General features: G+C 43.8%; 1 protein-coding gene across 1 annotated transcript in view; it reads right to left on the bottom strand.

Annotated features, from left to right (window-relative positions):
- Positions 1-25,154, bottom strand: part of Fhdc1 (FH2 domain containing 1) — a 36,936-nt gene that overhangs the window by 11,621 nt on the left and 161 nt on the right. Inside the window, exons 2-8 of the mRNA XM_015484357.2 lie at positions 19,674-20,305; positions 11,744-11,805; positions 11,130-11,232; positions 4,124-4,209; positions 3,932-4,032; positions 1,990-2,060; positions 1,789-1,896 (exon numbers count right to left, since the gene is read on the bottom strand). Coding sequence (XP_015339843.1) covers positions 1,789-1,896; positions 1,990-2,060; positions 3,932-4,032; positions 4,124-4,209; positions 11,130-11,232; positions 11,744-11,805; positions 19,674-20,168 — 1,026 coding nt within the window. The 5' untranslated portion in view covers positions 20,169-20,305. The remainder of the gene's footprint in view (positions 1-1,788; positions 1,897-1,989; positions 2,061-3,931; positions 4,033-4,123; positions 4,210-11,129; positions 11,233-11,743; positions 11,806-19,673; positions 20,306-25,154) is intronic.

The following is a 25,154-nucleotide window of genomic DNA, read 5'->3' as shown; positions in this document are numbered from 1 at the left end:
CAGAAGGCAGGTGGGAAGGAAGCCATTACTGATCCAGGAGACTTGCCCTCATGGGCAGCAACCTAAGTCAGTCAGAGCCACTGGACGCGTGGATCTGACAGAGCTTGGGTAAAGCACCGTCTGCAATCCGTGCCAGAGAAGGAATAGTTTCTTCTTCTTTTTTAAAATAATATGAGATGAAATGCAGAGAATTTTTTTTTAATATTTATTTTTTAGTTTTAGGGGGACACGATATCTTTATTTTATTTTTATGTGGTGCTGAGGATGGAACCCAGTGCCTCATGCACACTAGGCAAGTGCTCTACCACTGAGCCACAACCCCAGCCCCCAGTTTCTTCTCTTAATGCCCTGAACTTCTGAATCACGTACTCAGGAGTCGGGGAGTCGCTCAGGGATATAGTGCTTGCCTAGCATGCACGATGCCCTGGGTTTCCTTCCCAGTGCTGCAAAAATAAAAAATTAGTATTGAGTTAAACATGGCCCTTTGTCCTCAGAAGAACATAGTAACAGTATTGTATGTTATTTACAGTACTCGTGTTATTTATGGAGTGCTTACTATCTGCCAGATAGTCAGCCAGGCCCTCTATGAACCTAACCTCCTTTGGTCCTCTCAATTACATGCTTTTTTTTTTTTTAAATTTATCTTTTAGTTATAGGTGGATGTAATACCTTTATTTTATTCTTACATGGTGCTGAGGATCAAACCCAGTGCCTCATGCTTGCTAGGCGAGTGCTCTCTCTCTGAGCCACAACCCTAGCCCTCAATTGCCTGATTTTGCGGGCACTGTCATTAACCTCATCATAAGATTGAGGGTCTAAAGATTTAAGTAGCTTGTCTAAGGAGGTTTAAATAGCTTGTCCGAGGCTATTAAAGGACAGTCAGAATCCCCCATCCTATCTGTCCTGGGGCTCACACTGCAAACATGCACAGGGCTTCCTTCCCCAGATTAAAATTGTGTCCGAACAAGGGAATCAATGGAGGAAAACCAAATCATTACAGTTAGTTGAGATATCTAACCAAAAAGAGAGAACTGTCCATGGCATGTGCTTAACGATTCTAACATCACAAAGACCCTGTCCAAACAAGAAGCCATGCACCGGGGTGTAGCTCGGTGGCACAACATGTGCTTAGCATGCAGGAGGTGCTGCGGGTTCAGTCCTCAGCCCCCAGAGAAGCCACGGATGGGGTCAGTCCCCATACTCTGCATAGCAGGAAGGCACTCTAACACACAGCTCACAGAAGAAAGGAAAAGGCAATCTCTTTAAACACAACTGGTGACAAATCTGGTCTAGTGCACATTGGGAGTGTGTGCATCTTCAGTCCTCTATTATCTATTCCTATGGCCACCATTCTCCCCAAATAACCAATTTCCACAAAGATGTACCCCTATTTCTAGTTCTCTCTCTCCTCTCCAACCCAGCCTTCACAGTACCTTTTGTCCTGAAAAACAAAAATCTGATCATGCCATTATGGTGTGCACAAACCTCTGTTGGCTTCCCACTGCCAAAGCATGAAACCCAAATTCCCCATCTCTCACACCTGACACCCGACACCTTCACGACAGGCTTCCCAGCTCCTGGCCTCACCTGTTCCTCTTCCCTCCAGCCCTATAATCCTCAGCTGAGGAATCCGCACATAAGCAAATAAGCCTCCTGCAAATAGAACCCCCTCGGACTTCACCATGCCCTTCCTTAACTCGGACACCATCTCACTGCCTGGGAAGACCTCCCAGCCTCCAGGGGGGGCTTCATACCCGGTCCCTCTCCATAACTGTCATTTCCACATACCTGTGCGACAAAGTGCAGAAGATTCATCCCAGGTTTGTTTGATTTTGTGTCTGCCAATTTGAGCAAAGAAGATAGTTTAAATCCTACTGCATTGCCGGCATACCTTCCCTAAAGAAGGTGAAGCAAGAGAGAGAAACCAATTATGCCTTGAAACCAACCTGAAAACTGAGAACATCTTAACTTTTTCTGGATCTTACTTACTGCATTCATGATGTTCCCAGCCTGGAGCACCAAGTGTAATATTGAGTGTAGCTCCTCACAGGACATCAGCTCTGTCAAAAAGAACACATCAGAGTGTCTCAGAGGAGCCTTCCTCCTCACCAGCACAAGACATTGGCCAGGTCCAAGTTCAAGTGTGCCTGAAGCAAGTGCTGACCTGCAACTGCATACAAGGACTGAACAAACAAACCAAGTAGCACATTCCACTCCAAACCAAAGGCACACTTGCTACTGGCAACCCATGTCATCGTGTTTGACTAGGGATCAGATATGCACGACAGTTAAACATCACAAAAGGGCTCACTAAGGAAAAACTTCAAGACAGAAGCCTAATGAAAGGCCGTCCTCAGTGTTATAGGAACTAACTTTCTTCTCCTCTGTAGTTAGTTAATTTTCTTTCCTTCATGTCAACTAGTTTTTGAGACTGTGTTTATGGAACATGAAAATAAACAGCAAGCAGCGTTTTGCTTACCAATGAGGTAAGAAGAGATAAAAAAATAAACAAGCTGGGATGACATGTAAATGACTTGCAAAGCACCAGCCCCTGGGCCCCTGGCACTCAGGGCATCTTTCCATTTTATTCAAAGCTGTGCATTTAATTTGGATTGAATGAAGATTTTAAGAAGGAAGCTACCTCTGTAATATCCTGGCTAGAGAGCTCCCTATTACCACCAAATCTCTTGTATACTTATGGACAGAAACTCAACAACTAAATTTCTAAAATATATTTGAAAAGTTAAAGAGAAAACTTGATCCTCAAAATTATAGTATATATAGTCAGTCAAACGTTACCTATGATATTTTAAAGTTAATATTCTCCTGTACAAGCTACTTTTGGATCACTGCCTATATTTCGTTATCTAGGAAGGCCAGTTTGGGAAGGTCACCCAGATAAGAAGCATTTCTGCCGTGCCCACAAGTTTGCAACGCTTAATATGAAAACATGCTTTTCCATCACTATTTGAACAGAAAGAACAAGTTCCTGCAACAACTTTGGTATAGGGAGAAATTTTAAAAGTCCTCTGAACTGGAGGAAGAAGAATTCTTTTTTTTTTTTTTTTTCATTTTTAGCATCCTCTCTGAAATGAAGAAAATACTGTGGGCTGAAGAAAAACCTTTATCTTAACACAGGAAAACCAAATAGGAATAGGCAGCCCTACATCATCAACTAGTAACTCAGAAAACGAGCTGGAGGAAATCAGGCTGGTGCTGAGGACACCAGGAAGCGGACAGCCAGGGAGGGCTGGAGGGTGTGCCTGGAGCTGAGCAGGGGACAGCTAGAGTGCTGTTCTGGGCTGTGTCCCCAGGGCCACACACACCAGAAATGAAGGCCCCAGTGCCCTGTGAGACATCAGAACAACTCTGAAAGGAGTCTGGACAGGCAATGATTTAGAGTTGTTCAAGAAGTGAAAATGACCAACTTGCCCCTCTCAGACTTAAGTGGCCCGCCAGATGCTGGGTCTGGAGAGGGTGCAAGTGGGAAGAGACACCACAGACCAGCAACGTCACGAACCCAAGGCCCAGAGAGAAAGTCTGCTTCTGGAAAAGCTAGGGACAGACACCTACAGAGACCAGAAAAGGGAGGAGACACAGCTGGGCCGGGGTGCAGCCCTCGTGTGTGCCCAGAGACGCTGACCAAGGAGAGGGACAAGAGCCAGTGGCAATCAGCAAGGCTTATTCTGAAGCCGAAGATGGAACACATGTTCTTTAATAGGAAGATAATAGGCAAATTATTATTCATTAGGAGAAAAAAGGTAAATGGAAATGAACTTTAAATGTATCCCTAGTTAACAGCTCATTTCCCTTTTTAGGGTGTACCAGAAATGGACTTTCCATTTCTAATTTCAAGTATAGTTTTCTAAAAAATGAACTACCAACAAAATTAATAAAAACAGGTTGTATGCAGGTTCATGTATTTACTTACCTTTTGTAGCAGTTCTTAAAATTGTTATATCTGTGTACAAGGAAGAACAGGAGGGTAAAAATTCCTTCTTTAGCACCATGGCTTCAATCCGAAGTGAATAGCTGAAAAACATAAAAGGTTAAACTGCTGAATTCAACATCGGTTTAAAAACCTTACTCTGCACTAAACAACCATCAGTGATTTCATCCTTACTTTGGCACCTGAATTAAGCAGTGCAGAAAGGAATCTGCCAGGGAGAGCTTGGACACGTCGCCACTGAACGTTTTCAGCTTCTTCACCTAAATGACAAATGGAAAGGGAGCGAGGAAAAAATCAGTTATAACTAAAAGTCAAGATTATTTTAAATTTCATCTTAGAATACTCCTCTAAGAAAACAGGATTTCACTGCTAAATTCAAATTAATAAAAATGTAGACCTTAGGAAAGGCAGAAAAGGGAATCATCTTGACTACCACTTTGTTCTTTCTTTCTTTCATTTATTTATTTTTTATTTTTATTTTTGCATGCTGGGGATCCCAGGTTTGTGCCTGCTAGGTGAGTCCTGCCCTACTTCTTTGGTTTTTAAAAAAAAAAAAAAAATGAACTCACAAACTTGAAGGACATGAACTAGTGTTGCTCGTATAGATGCAGATAACCAGTGCCAAACGAAACAGAGCTGAAGGCGCTAGAGTCCTCAGGTAGGTTACTACAGGGACGCACTGGGAAGGGGTCTGTTCTGAGGATGAACATTCCCTGGGAGTAATAATCTGGACATGAGATCATTGTTTGGAGGAAGAAAGAAATGACTGGAGAGTCATTACAACACTTTAAATACTAAGTGGAAAAAAATCTTATTATCTTAAGTATTTTGGATAGAATACACTTGGCTGGTTGGGTAAAGTCTAACACAGATTGCTCCACGGGCCATTTCCACTTCACGTCTAACAGCGTATAGGAAGGGACGACTGCGTCTTTTTGTTTTGTTTTTGTTTTGTGGTCCTGGGGCTGGAAGCCGGAGCCCGGAACAGGCTTGGCAAGGGCTCTACCACAGAGAGCCCAGCCTGGATTATGGTATCCTGAGGCGAGTAGGTGCCAGCTCTGCAGCAGGCAAGTAAAAAGGAAAACTGCTCCAACAGCTAAAAGATCAAGGTGAAGACTCCCCGCTATGATGGCCCTACTCACAACAGCTAGGACACAGAATCAGCCTAGGTGCCATGGAGATGGAGGGATAAAGAAAATCTGGTTGACATACACCATGGAGAACTATACTGCCTTAAAGAACAAAATCCTGTCCTTTGTAGCAAAATGGGTGGAATTGGAAGACATTAAGTGAAACAGGCCAGAGAGTATGTCCGATATCACGTGTGGAGGCTAAAATGGGAACCTGAATATATAACACTGATTAGCAGAGATTGGAAATTGAAGCTTGGAAGGGGGGATAAAGGGAGCCTGGATTTGATTAGCTCATGCTATATACACATATCACACTGAACACCACTAATACGTATAACTAACACATCTTAGTCAAAAATAAAACAAAATATTTAAAAAAGATTTCCCCCTATGAAAAGTCCAGTATGCACCGTAGCATTTCCATTTCAATAAATTTTAAAAAGGGTATCCATGACCCCCAACTTCCCATGCACACACCTACTACCCACACAGGAAAAAGATGAAAGCCCCTCATACACTAAGCAGCAGCCCCCAGGTGAATGCCACTTTCTTCTGCTACTCATTTTTATTACCCAAAATATATATGCATTGCTCTTATAAAAAATCATGCTAAATGAAAATTTTAAACACACAAATATTCCTTCCACCATAATAAAACAAAGAAGAGGAGTTCTGACATAGGTATATAGCCCAACAGCTAGCAGGAGGAGGTGTAAGCAAAGAGAAAGTTCTCCAAATACATCACAGAGAAAAATCATGCCTTCCCCAAACAGAAAACTGATTGAGCCAACAGTAAAACCACTTCTAAGGCCACTGTTAATAGAGCCTTCCAACAAAATTCTTTATGGTAAGTAGTACCTTAGTACTCTTACTTGGTGAAGTATACAGTCTGTCTTTGTAGGTACCTGTTGCCTGTAAGTACCTACTACTTTAAAATTCTTTTTTTTTTTTTTTTTTTGTGCTGGATTGAACCCAGGACCTTGTGCATACTAATCACACTTTCTTACCAAGAAACTACACCCTCAGCCCTATTATTCCTTATAAAGCTTACTCTCTTCCATTCCCTGAATTATGATTAATAATATGATTTTAAGTCCTTTCAAAAAATAGAAAAATACGACATTCAAAAACAAACAAGTATTTTTCAAACCAGGCACAGTGGTGCATACATATAATCCTAGAGACGCAGGAGGATTGCAAGTTCAAGGCTAGACTTTGTAACTTAGTGAGACCCTGTCTCAAAATAAAAAAAACAAAAAGGGCTGGGGATATAGCTCAGTGGTTGAGCATCCCTGGGTTCAACCCTTGGTATCAAAAAAAAAAAAAAAAGTATCTTCAAAGATCTACAAACTGAAACATCTACTTTAATCATTTGAAAATATAAAATGTAACAGTGCAAAGTCACATCCTAGTGTTATGTCTGATTCTTAAGACTTCTTTTTCTTTTCCTTTTTTTTTTTTTTAGTGGTACAGGGGATCCCAAGGCCTCACGAATGCTATGCAAATGCTTTTTCACTGAGCTGCACCCTCCACCTTGATTTATTTTTATTATTTATGTATTTTTGTAGTACTAGGGACTGAACCCAGGAGCACTTTACTACTGAGCTACATCCCCAGCTCTTTTTATTTCACTTTGAGAATAGGTTTCCCCAAGTTGCCCAGGCTGGCCTTGGACCTGAGGTCCTCCTGCCTCAAGTTCCTAAACTGCTGGGATTACAGGCATGTACCACCCACTACACCTCGCTTTTTTTTTTTTCCAATGAGTAGAAAATACCCATTTGTAAAACTGCATCTGCCTTACCAACAGAGCTACAAAGTGAATTTACCATTTTTAGCCTTCACGAATGTGAGGGCACAGGCACTTCTGGTTTAGCTAAACCAAATCTGTGGCTGGTTTCTGAACTAAGAAATCCCTAGGATGAATTCTGATCCCTTCTGAAACAGAGTCTAACAAATTGCTATATATGGCCAGGGGCAGAAGGAGGCTGTGCCTTTTGCAAAGATCCTATATGCAGCACGTACGAAGCTTCTGGAAATAATGGCAGATTTTAGTCTGAAGTGTAAGAACAGGTCATGCTAAGTAAACTTGGTAAATACTTCCATTAAACATGTGCTAAACTGTATCTGAGCAATGAGGAATCCCCATTACTCATGTCAAAGGCTAAAATGTTTATAGATTTCAAGAGAATGGTGATGGAAAGACAGTCTTATTTGTGCCAGGTGTACAGTCCCTCGTTCTATTTCAAAAAGAGATTTATGTTCATTAAAGGGATTACTGCACCTTCCCAACGGTAGGGAAGTAAGAGAGGTGAACAAACCCTATAATTATTATGCATTCTCATCATTATCAAAAAGCATTTATTAAACACTGTTAGGCATAATTTTGTTGGCTGGGCCAAGAGACTCTCATTAGGACCCAGTTTCTGTCCTATTAGCAAGAGCACGCTCCTTATGGTCTCAAGCTTGAAGTGGCAGGACTCCCCACAAACGCACCCACCTGACAGAAGACCCTCCACTTCCTCCCTGCCATCCCCTCCTAACAGCAGCAAAGTAATAAAGAAAGAGCAAATGAACACATCCAGGCGCTGGGGTGTAGCTCAGTGGGAAAGCACGTGCTTGGCAAGAGCAAGGCCCTGGGTTCTATCCCTGGCACTGGGAGGGGGGGCCGGGTGGGGGAGACCAGAGGAGGCCACTCAGCATCTCCCAGAGAACACAGAAAGTTTCCAGCACCTTCCAGCCCTGGACCCTGACACTGAGTTGGCGGATGGGGCATTAGCCCCTTGGCAGAGGAAGGGCTCGCCAGGCCCAGTAGGGGTGCCCCATGCCTTCCCCCACCCCCTCTGGGGCACGGGCACAGCTGGAGCAGAGCCCGAGGGTGCGTTCACTCCTGGACCCACCTTGCTCTGCAAGTGTTAACCACACACTGGAGGAAAGATGAACAAACACGTCAGAGAAAAGATTTGTGAAGGGCAGAGAAATTCCTGACAACAAATTAACCTTGGCTTGGCTGGCTGGCTCCTCCGCTGAGAAGGCAGGAGAGAAAAGGGCTGTTTCCACTCATAATTTCCAGTCTGCTGATAAGATTATAGCATTATTAGAATGACACTCACACCAGGGCTCTGTGACAGCAGGTGATGAAGAGGCTGGGAGGCCACAGGGTGCAAGGCACAGCTTTGACAACCTTTGCCCTTCCTTCCTCAAGGGAGGTGGTGGAGGGCCGCAGAAAGAACTGCTGCAGGGCCAGAGGGATCAGGGTTTAAGTGCACCCCTCCTCTAGGGCCTAGCAGTCATGGGACACCGGCTAGCCTGTGAGAGCCCTGGTTTGTAAAATGAGGAAGGAGTCTGTTAAAATGTCACTGTAAGATTTAAATGAAAAGATATATAAAATAATCACAACTATAATTGATTGACCTCCTGTGTGTGCCAGGTACCGGGCTGAGCTGAGCACTTTAAATACACTGCCACTTCATTTCATTTTGCTATGTCTGAGCCGGGCGTGGTGATACATGGGGGGTTGGGAGGCTGAGGCAGGAGGATCAAAGCCAGCCTCAGTAACTTAGCGAGGCTCTAAGCAACTTAGTGAGACTCTGTCTCTAATAATTTTGCTGTGCCTGTGCCTGGCACACAGGACATTCACTAAAGGTTCAGTCCTATTAGTGCTGAAAATGAGCCCAGAACGACACACTGCAGCCTTACTAAATGTGGTTACACACACACTTATGCATTTATAAGCATATTTCTGCCACATTCCTAAACCTCCTTTGCTCAGCCTTGCCTCTTCCCTGGCCTCGTCCTCATCCTCCAACATCCAGGGGACCAAAGACTTGGCTCTGAGTCTGGGTGGTGCCAGGGCCACAGAGTGTTTGTACCAAGGCAATTTGTCCTTGGTGGGGGCATCAGTCACAGGGTGGCTTCAGCTTTCTCTGACAGCACAGATCCCAGAGTGTTTAGGGAGGGGCGTCCTGGGGACTGTCAGGGTGGGGAGGAAGCTCCCAGCTGAGTGTGGAGGGTGTGGTGAGCCAAGCCAAGAGTCAGTGATATAAACAAGAAGTGGGACTGAGGGTGGCCCTGCAGCAGGAGGGTGGGGGGAGCCAGCTGAGGTCTGGTCCCTTGGCTGCAAAGATGGCTGGGGAGCCCAGGCCAGCGTCCTACTTCAGTTGGCTAAGTGTCAGGGCAAGAGGGCCTGGGGGACTCTGGCAGACCTGGGGTGGGTTTTCCTCATCTGGCCCTTAACATCCTTCCTTTCTAATTAGATCCTACATTCAACTAAAAAATTATTTTCTCAAAGTTTTAAAAAGAGTTCTTTAAAAATGCGAGGGGTTTGACAGCTCATCTGCTTCTTTGAAAAACCCCTTTGCATTTTCTAATCACTTTTTGAATTTTAAAAGAGAGATGAAGATGTTAACTAAAATCAGGTTCCACCTCCCACCTCTTCGTGGCACGAAGGCGGCACCCTCCCTCACGCCCAACTTAATCATTTAGTTAGACATTTAGAGCGTTTCACAGGCACTGTCAAATTTGATTTTTGCTTAAAAAAAACAAAACCAAAAACCGATGAGGTCAGTTAGGAGGGGGTATAGAAAGCAGTCCTAAGGAGGAGTCAGGGAAAAAGCCCAAGCAGGAATAATATTTCGAAAGCAAATAAATCTCTTTTTGTTTTGCTTTTTTTTTTTTTTTTTTTGCAGTACTTGGGATCAAATTCAGGGCCTTCTGCATGCTAAGCAAGTGCTCTACCCCTGAGCTGCATCTCTGGCTGGAAAGCAAATAGATCATCTTAAAATTCACATTAATTAAGTTCTATTTTTCATCAAAAATAAAGGAAAATATCATCACGGATTTGGAAGGTTTTACAAAATTATTCTGTTTCTTCCTATCAAACACCTAACAAAGAATTACCAAAAAAAAAAAAAAAAGAAAGAAAGAAAGAAAGAGAGAGAGAGAGAGAGATTAAGGACTGTTGAGTGTGCCATGAATTAATCTGGAGTTAGGTTAATTATACTTAATTTGCAAACAAAAAACTTGAGGTAAAGAGTGAGCCTCAGATTATTAGAGATACCCAGATAAAACTAGAATCTGGTTACCCACTAATCTACACTTGGCATTAACTGAACATCAACCAATGTAAAAGAAAAAGCACAGTTTTATCTCTTTTCTTGTTATTAATGACATTAAAAGTCAAGCTCCATAAATTATGTCTGGGAAAAGGAGTTGGGGTGAGGAAGGGGGACCCAGCAGTCTGGGTGAAAAGAATAATTTATACAAAAGTCATCTCTTTTCCTTATAAAAAACATCACCCTTTATTTTTACTTACATAGAAAATATATTTGTCAGATTCTATGCTGTTTTATTTAAATGTTTATGAGCTCATGTGTAATTTCCTATTGAATTTTTCATCAAAAATAAAAGAAAATGTCATCACAATTTTGGAAGGTTTTATATATAAAATTATTCTGTTTCTTCCTATCAAGCACCTACCCACTCAATAATTAAGTTAATTTGATCCAAACAAAATAAATTACCTTTATATTATGGTACTTTTAGCTACCACAGCAATTTCTACTTTTCACTAAATTAGGTAGACATGATGTACTAACAGTTCACACAGCTCTCCTAATTACAGAGCATCTTCCAAAAATGATTGTTTCCTTTTCTCTTTTGAAAAAGTCTATGTATTATAAAATAACCCAGGTTCACCCTAGGCAAAGGTCATCTTTAGACGATGGAAAAGAAAACTCAAAAATTTACTGAGCTCCCAGGTGCCAAGTACCAAGCTGGGTTTAGTCATCTCGGCAGCCCAATGAGGTAAGGGTCATTATCCTCGTTTTACAGGAGTTATGGACCTTGCCCAAGGTTCTCCATAAGGTATGGCTTGATCTGAACCAAGAGACTCTGTCTCTGTAAGTCTGGCTGTTTCTATTGGGTCACCTTTTATATTTATGGGGGAAAACTCTGGCTCTGGGCAGAAGAGGTGTGAGTTCTGACACACGCAGAAATGCCAAGATTTTCTCGTCATTCTTCACACCCAAAACACACGCTAAATTCCTTACCTCTTCCAACTCTGGCAAAAGCTTCAGAAATTCTCGCAACGTCTCTGATCCGTAATGCTCACTCTTTCCTTGATGAATATCTTCCACAATGGACTGAGGAGACCTTGAAAAGATAATGAATCACATTCCATGTCACGTGCTTGGAGTGTCAAGAGGGAACAGGCCTGTGGAAATTAAAACACATCGCCTCCACCCTCCTTCCCATCCCAGCTCCCTCCCAGGTTCCTGGAGTTGTCTTTGGGGGAAGTAAAACAATCCCCTTTGGCTTCCCCAGAATTCCTACAGAGCCCCCTCCTTGGGAGTGCAACAGCAATTTGCCTCCTCAGTCCAGTCTCCACTGAAGGAGCAACACTAAAGATGAATCTAGAACTTCCATGACACAACTGGCCTGAACGGTCAGTCCTGGCAATTCTCCTTACTTCAAGCAACTAGATTACGCTTTGACAGACACTAGCGGGCTCATCAAGCATTGCGTCTAAAAAGGACCAGAAGGTGTGAGGAATGTCTTTCACTCATATTAGAAGTTGAACTTCAGCTGGGTCACACCCACAGACTTTGATGTGACAGCCTGGATACAGATGACTAAAGCTTGAATGTGTGCAAAGAAATCTTACTTCTTAAATTGCTTAAGAAATATCCCAATGTTCATGTTCCGTTTTGCATCTAAGATGGTAATCTGGAAAAAAGATAGAGACACAGAAGATTATTAAAGTACAAATAAAAAGAGGAAAGAAGAGAATCAAACCCTATCAAGATACAATACTAATAAAAGAATAATTACCAACTCATCAATCTAGTGATTAATAAACTTAATAATTTTATGAATATATTATTGATATTATCATCTCTCCAAACTTTCTACCATATATTTTTAAAATATAATAATGATTTTAATATTACATAGTTTTTAATATATGACATATCTCACAAGGTAGGGTACCTTTTGATATAAATAAAATACGATAAAGCTATTCTAATGTATCAGATTTAGGCTGCAATATTTAAACTGTTCAAAATTAATAATATGGTAGGATGTTATCAGACTAGAAATTAGAATCTTTTTTTTTCTTCTTTTTGGTTGCTGAATACTGAACCTATTTCTATCTCTGGAGGTAAATGCATGGAGGAAAGATAATCTACAATGATGACAATTTTTTCCATTTGTTTTTTGGTAGAGGGAGACTAGTTAAAATAGGAATGTTGTTATAATCCTCTTCCTTTCCAAATGTATGTGATTCATTGTGAACAAAAGAGAATCAGGTTTCAGACTAAATCTCTGGGTCTGCTTCTAAGTTTATAAGCAACAGCGAGACTGGAGACTGTTAACCTACGTTAATGTCACTTCCTGGCTATAAGGTTAAATTTTTACATGAGTATGGGTGCCTTCTTTTGAAGACTAATCTTAAACAATCACATTATTTACCAACCTAGGAGTTTATTTCGTGTTAACATGATCACCTGCCAGCCATAAAATAAACTCCTAAGTTAAAAGGACAGACTGCCTGGAATCCTACCCAGGGATCGCAGTCCAAGTTCAGTGTGAAGGGAGAGGACGGAAAGGGGGAGAATTTTTCCTGTCAGACTTAACAAGCTTTAAGGAGGAAAGTTGGTACCAAAGAGAGGAATTTCAATTTACAAAAACAGAAAATTATGCTTTTACTGTAGGTCATAAATTGAAAGATCACAAGTATGAGCATGCATATTGATATAATTATACACACATCTGAAAAACTTCTATGCATTCACTTCTACCTACAATGGAGAGAAACTCGTTTTATATTTCTCTAATGAAATCAATGCCTCCTGCTATATTTAACCCTTGCCTTAAGCATCCTCCCACCCCCACGGCTCCAAGCCCCACCCTCATCCTGTCCGCCCCTCAACACTCTGGGCTCTGTACAGTTGGCTTAGGTCCATAACCATTGTTGCTGGAAAAGCGATGGAGAAAATTACTCGTATTATCCCTATTTGACAGATAAGGAAACTGAGCCTCAGAGATAACATTTTATAACTTCCCTAAAGCAGTACTGGCATAGAAGTGCTAGCCTGGGTCTCTCCGATTCCTTTTCACTGTAGTTTCTGTTTTAGTACCAGTGGGCTTCCTACATAGTCCCAGTCCCAATGGGAAGGTTTCCACAGAAATGGGGGCAAATTTGTAGAAATCTGCCATCCACGGTGCCTGGCGAAGTCCCCTGGTGACCCCAGAGTTGTATCTGTGGGAATGCTGAGATACACATTCTCAGCAGGTAAGACAGCCTCCAGGGGCGCAGCCCACCATGCTCCACCCAGGGTAGCCACGGCTTGGAGGAGCAGTTGACTCCACAGAGCTGGCTGTGTTTCAGGAACCGGTCACCAGTTCCTAAGGAAAAACCCAGGCTGGCCTTGACCGAGTACCTTACAGAGAAAACAAAGCCTTGTGTGAGAATGAGACAACTGATAACATCCCGGGACAGTCCTGCTCTCTCCAGGCATCCTCAGGTTTGCCTAGTGCCTGAGAAGTCTCTTTCTCCTACGTTATCACTCCAGCCTTCTAAGCACTGTTGTAAAAGTGTTTGTTAAAAGTCCTTAAAGACAGTTATCACGCCACACCACGTGTAAATCAGCTTATCTCACTCCCCAAACACTGGCTGTTTCAGAGCTGGGCCATTCAGCAATGAATCCATTTGGGATTGGGTGATGACGTTTTGGAATCGTTCAGAGAGTGGAATCTGTACCTGGGATCCCACCTTGTTGGCTGTACAAATTGCCCCCAAATAGGGATGAGGCAACTCAGCCAAGGGCACTGTTGCCCATCCCTCCCACCAGCTCCAACTGACTCATAATCTACTCTTCTGGACACACCAGGGCGTGTAGACGGGGCTGATGGCCCCAGAAGTCAATGCTGCACCAGCAGGTTCAGGAGATGCACAACAGAGTCCATCAGCTCTCCCTGCAGAAGAGTGAGAACCCGGCAAGTGCCCCCTGCTCACTTCAAGGATCTCCCACTAGACTGTGAAGGGGACCTGGCTTTCAGTAACAGTGCCCCTGAAACTACCAGATGGCCCGGGTTGTGGGACGTCCTCTGAGGCACTGAGTGAGCAGCGCATGCTGTGCAGGGCAGGGTGTATGCTGTCTGTGAGTGGCTTCATTCCACCTCTTGCTAAAGCTTTGGAATGAGATCACCTGGTTTCTTCTGCTGCCATTCTTGCAGCTTCACCTGCCATCAATCCATTGCAAAATCTGTCTCCCAGATCCTCCACAGGAAGAGGAACATGTTTAAGTTGAAGTAAACGACAAATAACATTCTCTATTGAGAACTTTTTTTTTGTACTGGGTATTGAACCCAGGGGCACTTGACCACTGATCCACATCCCAGCCTGCCCACCCTCCCTCTCCCCCCGACTCTTTTTCTTTCCTTTCTTTCTATAGAAACAGGTTCTTGTTAACTTGCTTAGGGCTTTGCAAAGTTGTTGGGGCTGGCCTCAAATTTGTGCTTCTCCTGCCTCAGCTTCCTGAATTGCTGGGATTACAGGGTGCACCACTGCACCCAGCTATTGCAACCAATTAAGTGTTCAATTTTAAGTGCTATTAAGTACCCCCACCTTGTGCAACCATGACCAACATCCATATCCAGAAATTTCTCATCTTGCAAAACTGAAGCTCTGTGCCCATTAAAAATTTACTCCCCATTCCCCGCCCCAGCCCCTCTCTTTTCAATCTGAGTCTGAGTACTCTAGGTGCCTCTTATATGCAGAATCATACTTTGCCTTTTTTTTTTTTTTTGGTACCGGGATTGAACTCAAGGGAACTCGACCACCACTGAGCCACATCCCCAGCCCTAGTTTGTATTTTATTTAGAGATGGGGTCTCACTGAGTTATTTAGTGCTTCACTTTTGCTGAGGCTGGCTTTGAACTCATCATCCTCCTGCCTCACTCAGCCTCTCGAGCCGCTGGGATTACAGGTGTGTGCCACAGCGCCCAGCTATACTTTGTCCTTTTATGACTAACTTATTTCACTCAGCATAATGCCCTCAAGGTAGAAAAAGAAACTTATAAAATTACTTCTGTTTCAATAATTCAAAGGTGGCTCCCTTATCCTAACACTAAATAGTGGCCACTTCAAATTCTGTAAGGCAAAAACTTTTAAAAAAAGTTTTCCTCTATCCAGATATAGAACTAGCATTTGGTCTTTGATGGTTTTTTCTTTTCTTTCTTATTTTTATACCAGGAATTGAACTTAGGGGCACTCAACCACTGAGCCACATCCCCAGCCCAATTCTGTATTTTATTAGAAAAAGGGTCTCACTGAGATGCTTAGCGCCTCGCCATTGCTGAGGCTGGCTTTGAACTCATAATCCTCCTGCCTCAGCCTCCTGAGCCGCTGGGATTACAGGCGTATACCACTGCTCCCGGCAGTTTTTTATTTTCTTTGTGGATGGCTGTCAACTAGAAACAGTTGCTCATCCTACTTTAGGAGACAAATTGAAACCCCCGTTGAAGCACATTAAAAAATAATAAAAATTTTGAATAGTCTATGTCATTCTCCAGTTCTGGTTGAGAGCAGATCCCAGAACTTCAGAACACAGAGGGATCATCACAGCAGTTGAGGAGGAATGACGGATCCCTGAATCGCAGTGTAGGAGAATAAAACGTCACTGCTTGTAAATTTACAGAAAGCAATCATCCTTCTGTCCTTCCCTCCTCCTCTTCTCTTTTTCCAGCTGGAGATTTTATTATTTTCTATATGGTCCTCGTACGTTCAGTGTCATGCTCCTGACATCACAAGTGAATGACAGCAGGTTTCTCAATATTTGCTTTTTCTTGGGGAATCCTCATTTTCATCTGCTGTCACCTCAGAAGTGTGTCTGCTCCCTTGGTCCAGCTGACTATTCCACTACCTTTTGTTTCCTTTGGAGGATGCTAACTGGCCAAGACATATATCCTTAAGAGGTGGTCAACTTGCAGAGGGAGACACAATGCTATTAAGGGGACCAACCAAGGGACATCTGTGACAGATGGACAGGAATCTGGCAACTTCTCATGGGATAAGATCAGCAAACTCTGAAAAAAAGGTGAGTCTGAGACCTTTTATTATGATCCCCAGTAATATATCTGTGTTATCTTCAATTACTTTATTACAGTTTAATTACCATTGTACCATCACATCTGTAATCGGTCTCAGGTTAATTTTTAGGTAACAAAGATACAAGGATGGAACTATTTCATAACCTTCTTCCCCCTATTAAATGTTCTAATTTGCTACTGTAAGTGTAGTTCTATGTTCAGCCATTCCCAAACCCAAATCTTCCCTGTCTTCCAGCAAAATCTCCTTCTGGGATGGAATGGAACTTATTTGTAATGCTTTAGAAACCCTTTAAAGTATAAGCCAATTGCATAATGTCAGCTGTTTCTGTGGGAGGTCATTACCCTGCGAGGGGACATAATCTGATCCTCTGCACGTCTGAACCTCAAGAATTACGGCCTGTGTTGAAACGTGTTGATGCCTTGATCCTAAGCTCGGGACCCGTCCTCTGCTGAACATGCTGTTCAATGTTCTCCTGTTTGCCCGGACGGAGGGTGAGGACTGTTACTTTTGACCCTGGACTCCACTCACTGCAGGGTGAGTTGGAAGGTTTATTGCTGATCTGATGTCAGATTACAACTCTGTTGAGTTATAACTTCTCTAGAAGAAAATCTAATGAGAAAAATAACATGCATCCTGTTCTTTCACTGTAAAAAGTATCTCTAATACTTCTGGCTGTATTGGAGAAAACACGAAAAATAGAAAATCATGCTGGATATCCTTCAAGTGCCAATGTTACCTAGCATGAACTTAAATAGGTCAATCTAAACTACTTATACCTGCACACTAAAGAGCTGAGGAGTTAAGATTATCTTGTGATACTCAGTCATGCTGATTTAATTTTCCTTTATGGTCTGCTGCCGCTCAGAGTAAGACCAACAAGTGTTGCAAGTACAGATCTTGCTGGGTGCAGTGGCACACGCCTGTAGTCCCAACAGCTCAGGTGGCTCAGGCAGGAGGATCATGAGTTCTAAGTCAGTCTCAGCAATCTAGCAAGGCCCTAAGCAACTCAGCGAGACCCTGTCTCTAATAAAATATATATATTTTTAAAGGGCTGAGGATGTGGCTCAGCCTGGTTAAGCACCCCTGGGTTCAATCCCCCAACCAAAAAAAAAAAAAAAAAATACAGATCACATACCTGTATGTACTTCAGTGTTATTCACACAAGGCAGAAGCAACCCAATTACCCACCAATGGATGAATGGATCAAGAAAGGTACAGGCGTACAATGAAATGTTATTTGGCCTTAAAATTCTGAAAAATGTAACAACATGGATGAAACTTGAGGACATCGTGCTAAGTGAAAGAAGGCAATTACAAAAAGATGACACTAAATGAGGTCCTGAGGGGAGTCAAACTCAGAGACAGCGGAGTGGAGTTGCCAAGAGGGAGCGCAAGGCGGACCTGGGAAGCTGCTGACAGGTCAGAGTTTCAGCTTTGCAAGTTGAAATAACACCAGAGACGGATGATGGTGAGGGACACACAATAGTGTGGATGTCCTTAAGGCCACTTAACTATATGCTTACAATGGTTAAGGCGGCAAAGCTTCGATGTGTTTTGCAATTAAAAATATTTTAGGGCTGGTGCTGTAGCTCAGCGGCAGGGCACTTGCCTAGCATGTGTAAGGAAGGCCCTGGGTTTGAACTGCAGGACCACCAAAATAGATAAATAAAATTAAATTAAAATTAAACTATTTATAAAACCATTTTTAAAAACAGAAGGTCAAGAAAGAAATGGGGCTTAAAAAAAAAGAAAAGTAAAAATGTACACAGGGTCCAGGTGTGGAGGTAAGCAAAGAGAAAAATGTTTTTGCCTGAATTTTAGGATCTGGCCTGGAAATGGCCGATTCTGCTCCTGCCACAGCTGGGGAAGGATCCGCACCTGTGTCTCTTTCCTCCCCCTCTCAGCTGTTCTCAATCTCTCTTCAATTCACAAACATAAAGCAGCACGTTCCCCTCCCTGGAGGGCCTTGAAATGCTGCAGTCCACAAAGGGCCAGCTGCCCTGGGGTGGCTCCTCCCCAGGGACCTGGCGCTAAACCCTGGCGTCCAGGCTCTTAACTGAGACACATCCCATCTCCACACGCAGCCCTCCAGTGGCTACTTCATGATCGTGGATCTCAGCAAGGACAGCCAGGACCACTTACAATAAAGAACCTCTGTTGGGGCTGGGGCAAAGGCCAGGGTACTAAGGAAGTGACTTCTTGCTCCTTTCAATGCTGAAAGGATACTTTAACAAATAAAGGGACTTTGCATAAGAGGAAGAGGCAGGAAGCACTGCTGGCACCGGGGTTCTCCTGATGAGTTCCTTCTCCAGTTCATTTTACACCTAAAGCTCCTAATCCCAGCGTTCCCAGCCTTCCATAATAAACCAACTCTTGGAGACCTCAACAGGGGATCATGCAACCAGCTTTCAGGGCCCCCCAGTGAGCCAAAAGGAGGAGTTATGCTCCTGAGCCAGAAAGAGAAAAGAGGCCAATAGTGTTGGCTCAAGAATTCAATAATGCATAGAGGGAATGCTTCATGGGGCCCTGCCCACTCTCTTATCTAGTCACCTCCATCGCTGACCTATTTTTCTCTGCTCCTTTACAACAGATTAAACAATGAAGGATTTATGTTATGTTGCCTCTCTCTCCCCTTTCCTTTTCTCCCTCTCCCTCCACTGGCTCCTTCCTTCCTTCAAAGCCTTCTTTCCTTTTAGTCTCTGACTTTCTAATTTCTCCTAGCAAAGAAAGGGATTGGCTTTCTTGTTTCTAAACTGAGAGTACTGACAAATATAATTTTTGGTTGAGTTTCTATACTGAATGGCGGTGAGTTAATATCTTATAATTTAATAGCTTTTATTTCCTCTCAAAGTAAGGCATTGAGTGTGAACTGGAAATACACTTTTTTACAAAATCTACCCGAAAAGAGCTTTATGCTTTGGCTCTCTGGAAATCTCTCTTCCACAATGGTCAGAATTTAATTCCGATATTTGAGGAATAATGGCCATCCCAAACCACGTGTTGAGGGAAACTGCAGAGGAAAATCAGGGTAAAATGCTAGCAGTTAGTGTCATTTAACAAAAGGCTCTTGATCCAGTTCATCCCAGATAACCAAGTTCAGGAGCCCATTTTTTTTGTTTCAATGAAGACTAACAATCCTGGACTCCGGCAGAACTTCTCCACCCAGGAAACCATCCCAGATGTGCTAGAGACAGGGCAGTGCTCAGAGGCCAGAGACCAAGGCCCCTAACTAGCATGCTCTCTGCATGAGGTCACAGTCCCCAGGGATGTCTGGGAGGACGCAGCATGCACGCTCTCAACACTTTTCCACTACTGGCTCAGAGTCCTCATATGAGGCTCTCTCCATCATCTCCAGGCCACATCCCCTTGCCTTCTCTTACTTCTTAGTGACATTTGGCAACTGTTTGAAACACGCAGGAATCATATCTTGAATGCAAACCAACTGGGCATGTGGAGGACTGCCCCCTCCCATTCTTACCTCTTCCCGAGCGTCCCTGAAGGATGAATTTAAAGGTCCTCCTCTCCTGGGGAGGCAAGACTTGGTGGTGTCTTCCTGCTGCCCAAAGAGCTCCTCGATCGTCCTGGCATCAATCTGGTAGTGGTGCTGCTGCCTGGCGGCCAAGGTCCAGATGTTGGTCTTGCCACGAACTTGCTCCTCTGGAATGGTTTTCCAAAAAAAGCTTCTCATCCTCTTCTTACCCAGGGAACTGTAGCCATTCATGTGAGAAGTGGGGGGTGGTCCTGGAGGGGGAGGGGGGCCAGGAGGGCCCCCAGGGAGCGGAGGCGGTGGGGGAGGAGTCGGCGAGGGGGAAAGTCCTTCCCCTGAGTACAGACATGGTGGAGGCGGAGGGGGTGGAGGAGGAGGTGGAGGAGATGCTGGGGATGACTCCTGCCCAATCATGAATCCAGCTGCCGTGGCAATATTCCCATTTTCTTTATCACTGGCCAGGGAGACACAATTCATAACATGCATAGTACTGTTGCCTTCTAAGGAGATAATTCCTTGACCTTGGAGAAGCAGACACAAACATCAACCTTGTGTCATGCTTTTTTGCCAGCAAGTTGGCGGCCAGGAAAAGAGGCAAGTGTGCGGCGTGTCATCTTCCAAACCTGCCAAGATAAAGCAAGTTTAAAATCTGCGCTGGCAAATGCTTTCATACCAGTTATCCCCCGCAGAGGCCAGAACCAGTCCTCCTACATGGGTGGGCATTCACGTCAAGGAAGATATCCCAAGGGGCATTAAGAGGAACTAATACTTCTCTGAAAGTGAACCAAATTGAACCAGGAAACACTGCCAAAGTAGCATCAGTGAGTCCAATTTGGAAACCTTCCATTAATCAATACAGCGTATGTTTATTGAGAGCCTCCTATAGGTTCAGCAAGTACTGCTCGCTCTGTGAATCACTACTTGTTCACCAACTAGTTCATTCTCTTTTGGGCAATGGATACCCAACCCCTAGGGAAACTGCCCAAATTGCTGAAGCATTAGGTGTGCAGTGACCCTGCCTTTTTCCAGTCTGGACCTGTCTCCTACCAATCAGTGGCCAAAAGGCATCTTCCACCTTGAACACAACAGGTGGGGCAGTTGGTGATGATGAAATAATGGCCTAGCTCATTTCCCCAGAGTCAGGGTCACTATGTTCCTGCTCCACTGGGTGATGTGGCCTTCCCTCAGATAGAGAAAAGAAGGCCAGGCGTGAGCATTGCACATTCTGGGTCTAAAGCAAGCCTGACTGCTTACATTACCAGACAGGTCCCTCCACCTGGCCAGAGTTCAGTGTTCTTGTTTGTGAAATCAGGGGGATATGTCAAATGACCTCTAGCATCCCCTTCAACGCTGTCATCTTGCATTTGTTAAGCCACTCTGTGGAAACCATTAGAATGTGTCATCTACCTGTTCTGCTTCATGATACTAGCAAAGAAGAGATACACACAAGGGCATACTGTCCATATCCCATCTGCCAAATGTGTGTCCCTTATCCACATAACTCACTCTACTGGGTTCTTATGGACCTTTAAATGTTTGCTCTGGGGTTGCTATTGACCGGAAACTGGGTCAAAACAACTACGGTTCTTCTGATACAAGGATGCGCGTGATGGAGTAGGGGGTGGGTGAAGGGAATAAGTGCAAGGTGTCAAGAGAGCACCCCAACTATGGGGAGTGTGAGAAAGGGACTGCCTCCTCCAGATCACAAAGGGCCAAACTTACACACAGGGCTCCTGGGTGCAATTATCCTTTTATAGCATCGGTTGTTGGAGCCCAGACTTGATGAACACAAGTTAGTCAAACAATGCTGGATTACCCGGGGGTAAACTGTGTGATAACACTAATCAAACATTACGAGATGTTTTACGTACAGCCACATATATGTCAGGATTGGCTTGGAAGTGAGAGAGGAGACTCTAGAACCCAGGTCTGCTACTTCCTACATACTCAACCAGAGCAGAGATAGGTTACTTAACCTACATTTTAGCACTTTTATCTACAAAATGAGGATGTACCTGTTTCACTGGCTTGTATAAGAAATGAGCTACTACATGCACAGTTCTTACCAAGATGCCTGGCACACAGCCAGCTATTATTAAAAACAATCACAAGCTGCTCATATGTATATATGATTTTCCTTTATTTTCACAGGCATTCCATTGGCTTTGAAATATGTTTGGGGTTTACAGATAAAATGCCAAGTTATCTCTGGCTGCTAAAAAATATATTTTTAATATTCCCATTTTCGTCTATCAAAGTTTGTGGTTTATGAGATTTGTTCTTTTTCAATACTTAGTGATTGCATATTAAATTATTTCTTCATTACAAGAACAAATATTTTTATGAAACATTTGAGTATTTAAGGATGCTGGGAATTGAACTCAGGTATGCTGAGTATGGGCTCTAACACAAGCTACCCCCAGGGCCCCTGAAAATTTAAGTTTTGAAAATTTCTTATAATGTAAGTAGGAAATGTGATTTCCAACTATTCATAGAATACTCTAAAAAAGCTATTTTAGTCATTTTAATAAAATTTGGTGGCATTAAGTACATTCACAGTATAATGCAGCTATCAGCCCTGGATAACTTCTAAATAAGAAAAGTATGTATCCAAGTTGACTTACAGTTCACTTGAGAAGCAACTGGCTTTTAGAAGGAGTTTTCATAATTATCATTAGGAGCATAACTAGGCTGTTTTCATAGCTGGCATCCCTAAAGCAATGACTCATTGTCAATTACAGTTTATAGTTATATTTGAACTCTTCTTTTTTCAAGACTGCACAGGTAATTTTGGCAGTTTATCCTTATGCATTTTAAAATACTTCTGTACATAAAATATTTCATGTATAGAAAAACTGCAAATCCTCCAGTTCACCTCCAATTCCAGATATGCTGACATATTTATATATTATTCCTCTAAGAATGGTAATAGCTGTGGAGCAATTCAGTAGTAGAGTGCTTGCCTAGCACCCTTCAGGCCCTAGGTTCCAGCCCCAGGTGACAAGTTAAAAAAATCTCCAACCTAGAAAGTAATAAGTCATTCAGTGCTGTACACATATGTCATTAACACCTCCCCCATGCAAATGTAGAAATACTGATAGTGAGAAACACTATACACTCAAAGTTTGTACAACATCACTTTTAACACCAAAGCGCAAAAAGGTGCACATCTTTTGAGTATTGTGTTTTGCACAGAGGAAGTACCAAATTAAAAAAAAAAAAATGTTGTTAGCTAAGAGTTGTCACCCTTCACACTACTGCCCCATCTCTGGAAAGAATGCTGTTTTTAAAAGTTAAAGGAAGATGTATCACATTGTTTCTGATAAGTTGTCTGGTTAATTTTTTCCCAGAGTAACACACAAGGGTCCTAGCCCCCCAACAGCTTCTCATGAATCAGTTCACCAGTAATGATCAGCTCTGATGCTAACGCTTTTGATGCTAATGCTTTTACTACCCGTTAACTTCAATAATGCTTTCCCCTCAGGCAGTATTTCCAATGTCAAAGAGGTGGTAGGCAAAGAGAGTGCAGACAGAATTCTCTTTTTGCAGTCACATGAGTTAGGAGAAAGGATACACAAAGAACAATACAGATGCAGTGTACACTCTCAGGTACACCTGGAAAATGCAGGTGAAGCCACAGCCCTGACAGATGACACTCGCCACCTGTTTCTCACATCTTGCAACTGCCAGTAGGGACAATGGGATTAGACCTGGTTCTGTCTGGGACATGCCAAGTATCCCATCAATCTCCCTAGGATAGGCAGAGACAGGCTAGTATTTAACATCTCACCTACAGTATGGGGACCTCAGCAGCAGGGAGGATGGTTGCTGATGCTGACAAAGACTCTGCCCTGAGTCAAATGCAGAGCTGTCATGATTAGGCTCTGAAGCTGATAACTTGCTTTCAAGTCCTATAGAATGCTAACCATGACCCAACAGAGGTGGGCTTAAGTGATGGATGCTCCAGGGGTGGAGGGCTGTAGTTCAGCTGAGCATCTTTTAACCATGTAAAATTTCAATAAGGCAATACTATGATCATGAATTTAATCAGAAGCATTTAATCAGCAAGCAAAGGCTTAGAATGAGAATGTTGCTAGGGGTCTTCAGAGAAGCTCTCCGTGGCCTCATAACTGCTTTTTAGCACAAGCCTGCACTGCTCTGTCCTTAAGAAACATCCTGAGGTTCCATTCTCTTGAAGGGAGTGAGCAGGAGAGAAGAAAGTAGAGTATGGAGGCTTCCTCTCACTGTGCCTTTCCTGAAAGAGGGTCAGGCCAGCACTGTTGTTCAGCTTGACACTCACCCCCTTGGCCAACAATAATCAAAAGGAAAACCAGTGCCAGAAAAATCTTTCTCCTCCACTCCTGTGTCACAGATGATGTGGGGGCAGGAAGGACTGGCCCACATGCTTCTGAAGATGAACCTGGGCAGAGAGAGCCAGGTTTGGTGAGAACAATGCACACCTATTTTAGCTGGGAGAGAAGAAAGGATGGGGAAAGTTCAGATAATTCTAAAATGCAGAATTTTTGTTCTCACTGCACTTCGTCCTTAAGAAGTCTCCTTCACCAGGACATGTCTTTCAAACCCTTTCTTAATTACTAAGCAGGCAATGTCAGTCTGAGAAACCACACAGCCGATCCCACTTAGAAAGTCCAATTTAGCACTCGGGCCAGCAGTGAAAGAAATAAAGAGAAGGCATTTCCAAGACAGCGTGTGTAATCCCTCGCATCACATAAACATTCACAGCTGCCCTGACAGCAACACCCCAGAGCACAAGAACGCCTTTTCTGAATGTGCACTTTCAGTTTCTTCTCTTACAGTCCCAAAACCGAGGTGGAGGGGGGGGAGCACTTGAGTGCCAAAGGATGCTCTTGAGAGAGGGAAGGAAGCGTTAGCTACTGATTCCAGGAAGACAACTTTAGGTCAGCAAAGGGGGTCACAGACGGCCGAACTCAAGGAGTCATTTCTGTGCAAACAGATGTTTGAACATTAACACGACTTCTCGACTTCTCAAAGTCAATCTGGACACACGTTTCCTAGGTCTTTGCTTGGAGAGAGGTTCACCACTTCCTCAGTCTCCAACCCGGCGCCCCCTCCCCTGCCCGAATCACTCACCAAAATGCCAATGGCTCGGGTCACCTCCCTGCACACCCCCGGTTGGCAGAGGACACCTAGCCGCGCTCGTCGGGATCCCGGGGGCGCAGGGCTCCGGGGCAGCGAAGGAAACGCGAGTGGGCGGCCCCGGGCCTCGCAAGCCCCAGCGACGTCCTTATCTGGGCCTGGCGGGAGCGCGTCTCGGCACTGATAACCGCCCACAAGGGCCGCCCGGGCTCTGCCGCCGCTGCCAGGGGCCCCGGAGCCCAGGAGAGGGGCGCGCTGGCAGTGCGGGGACAGGGGGCCGGGAAGGGCTCGACCCTCGCCTCCCCGGGGAGCGAGCGGTCGTCTCCCCTCCTCCCGCAGAAGCCACTGCGACGG

Source organism: Marmota marmota, unplaced genomic scaffold (assembly GCF_001458135.2).
Source record: "Marmota marmota marmota unplaced genomic scaffold, marMar, whole genome shotgun sequence".
NCBI lineage: Eukaryota > Metazoa > Chordata > Mammalia > Rodentia > Sciuridae > Marmota > Marmota marmota.
This window is presented reverse-complemented; position numbering and strand designations above follow the sequence as displayed.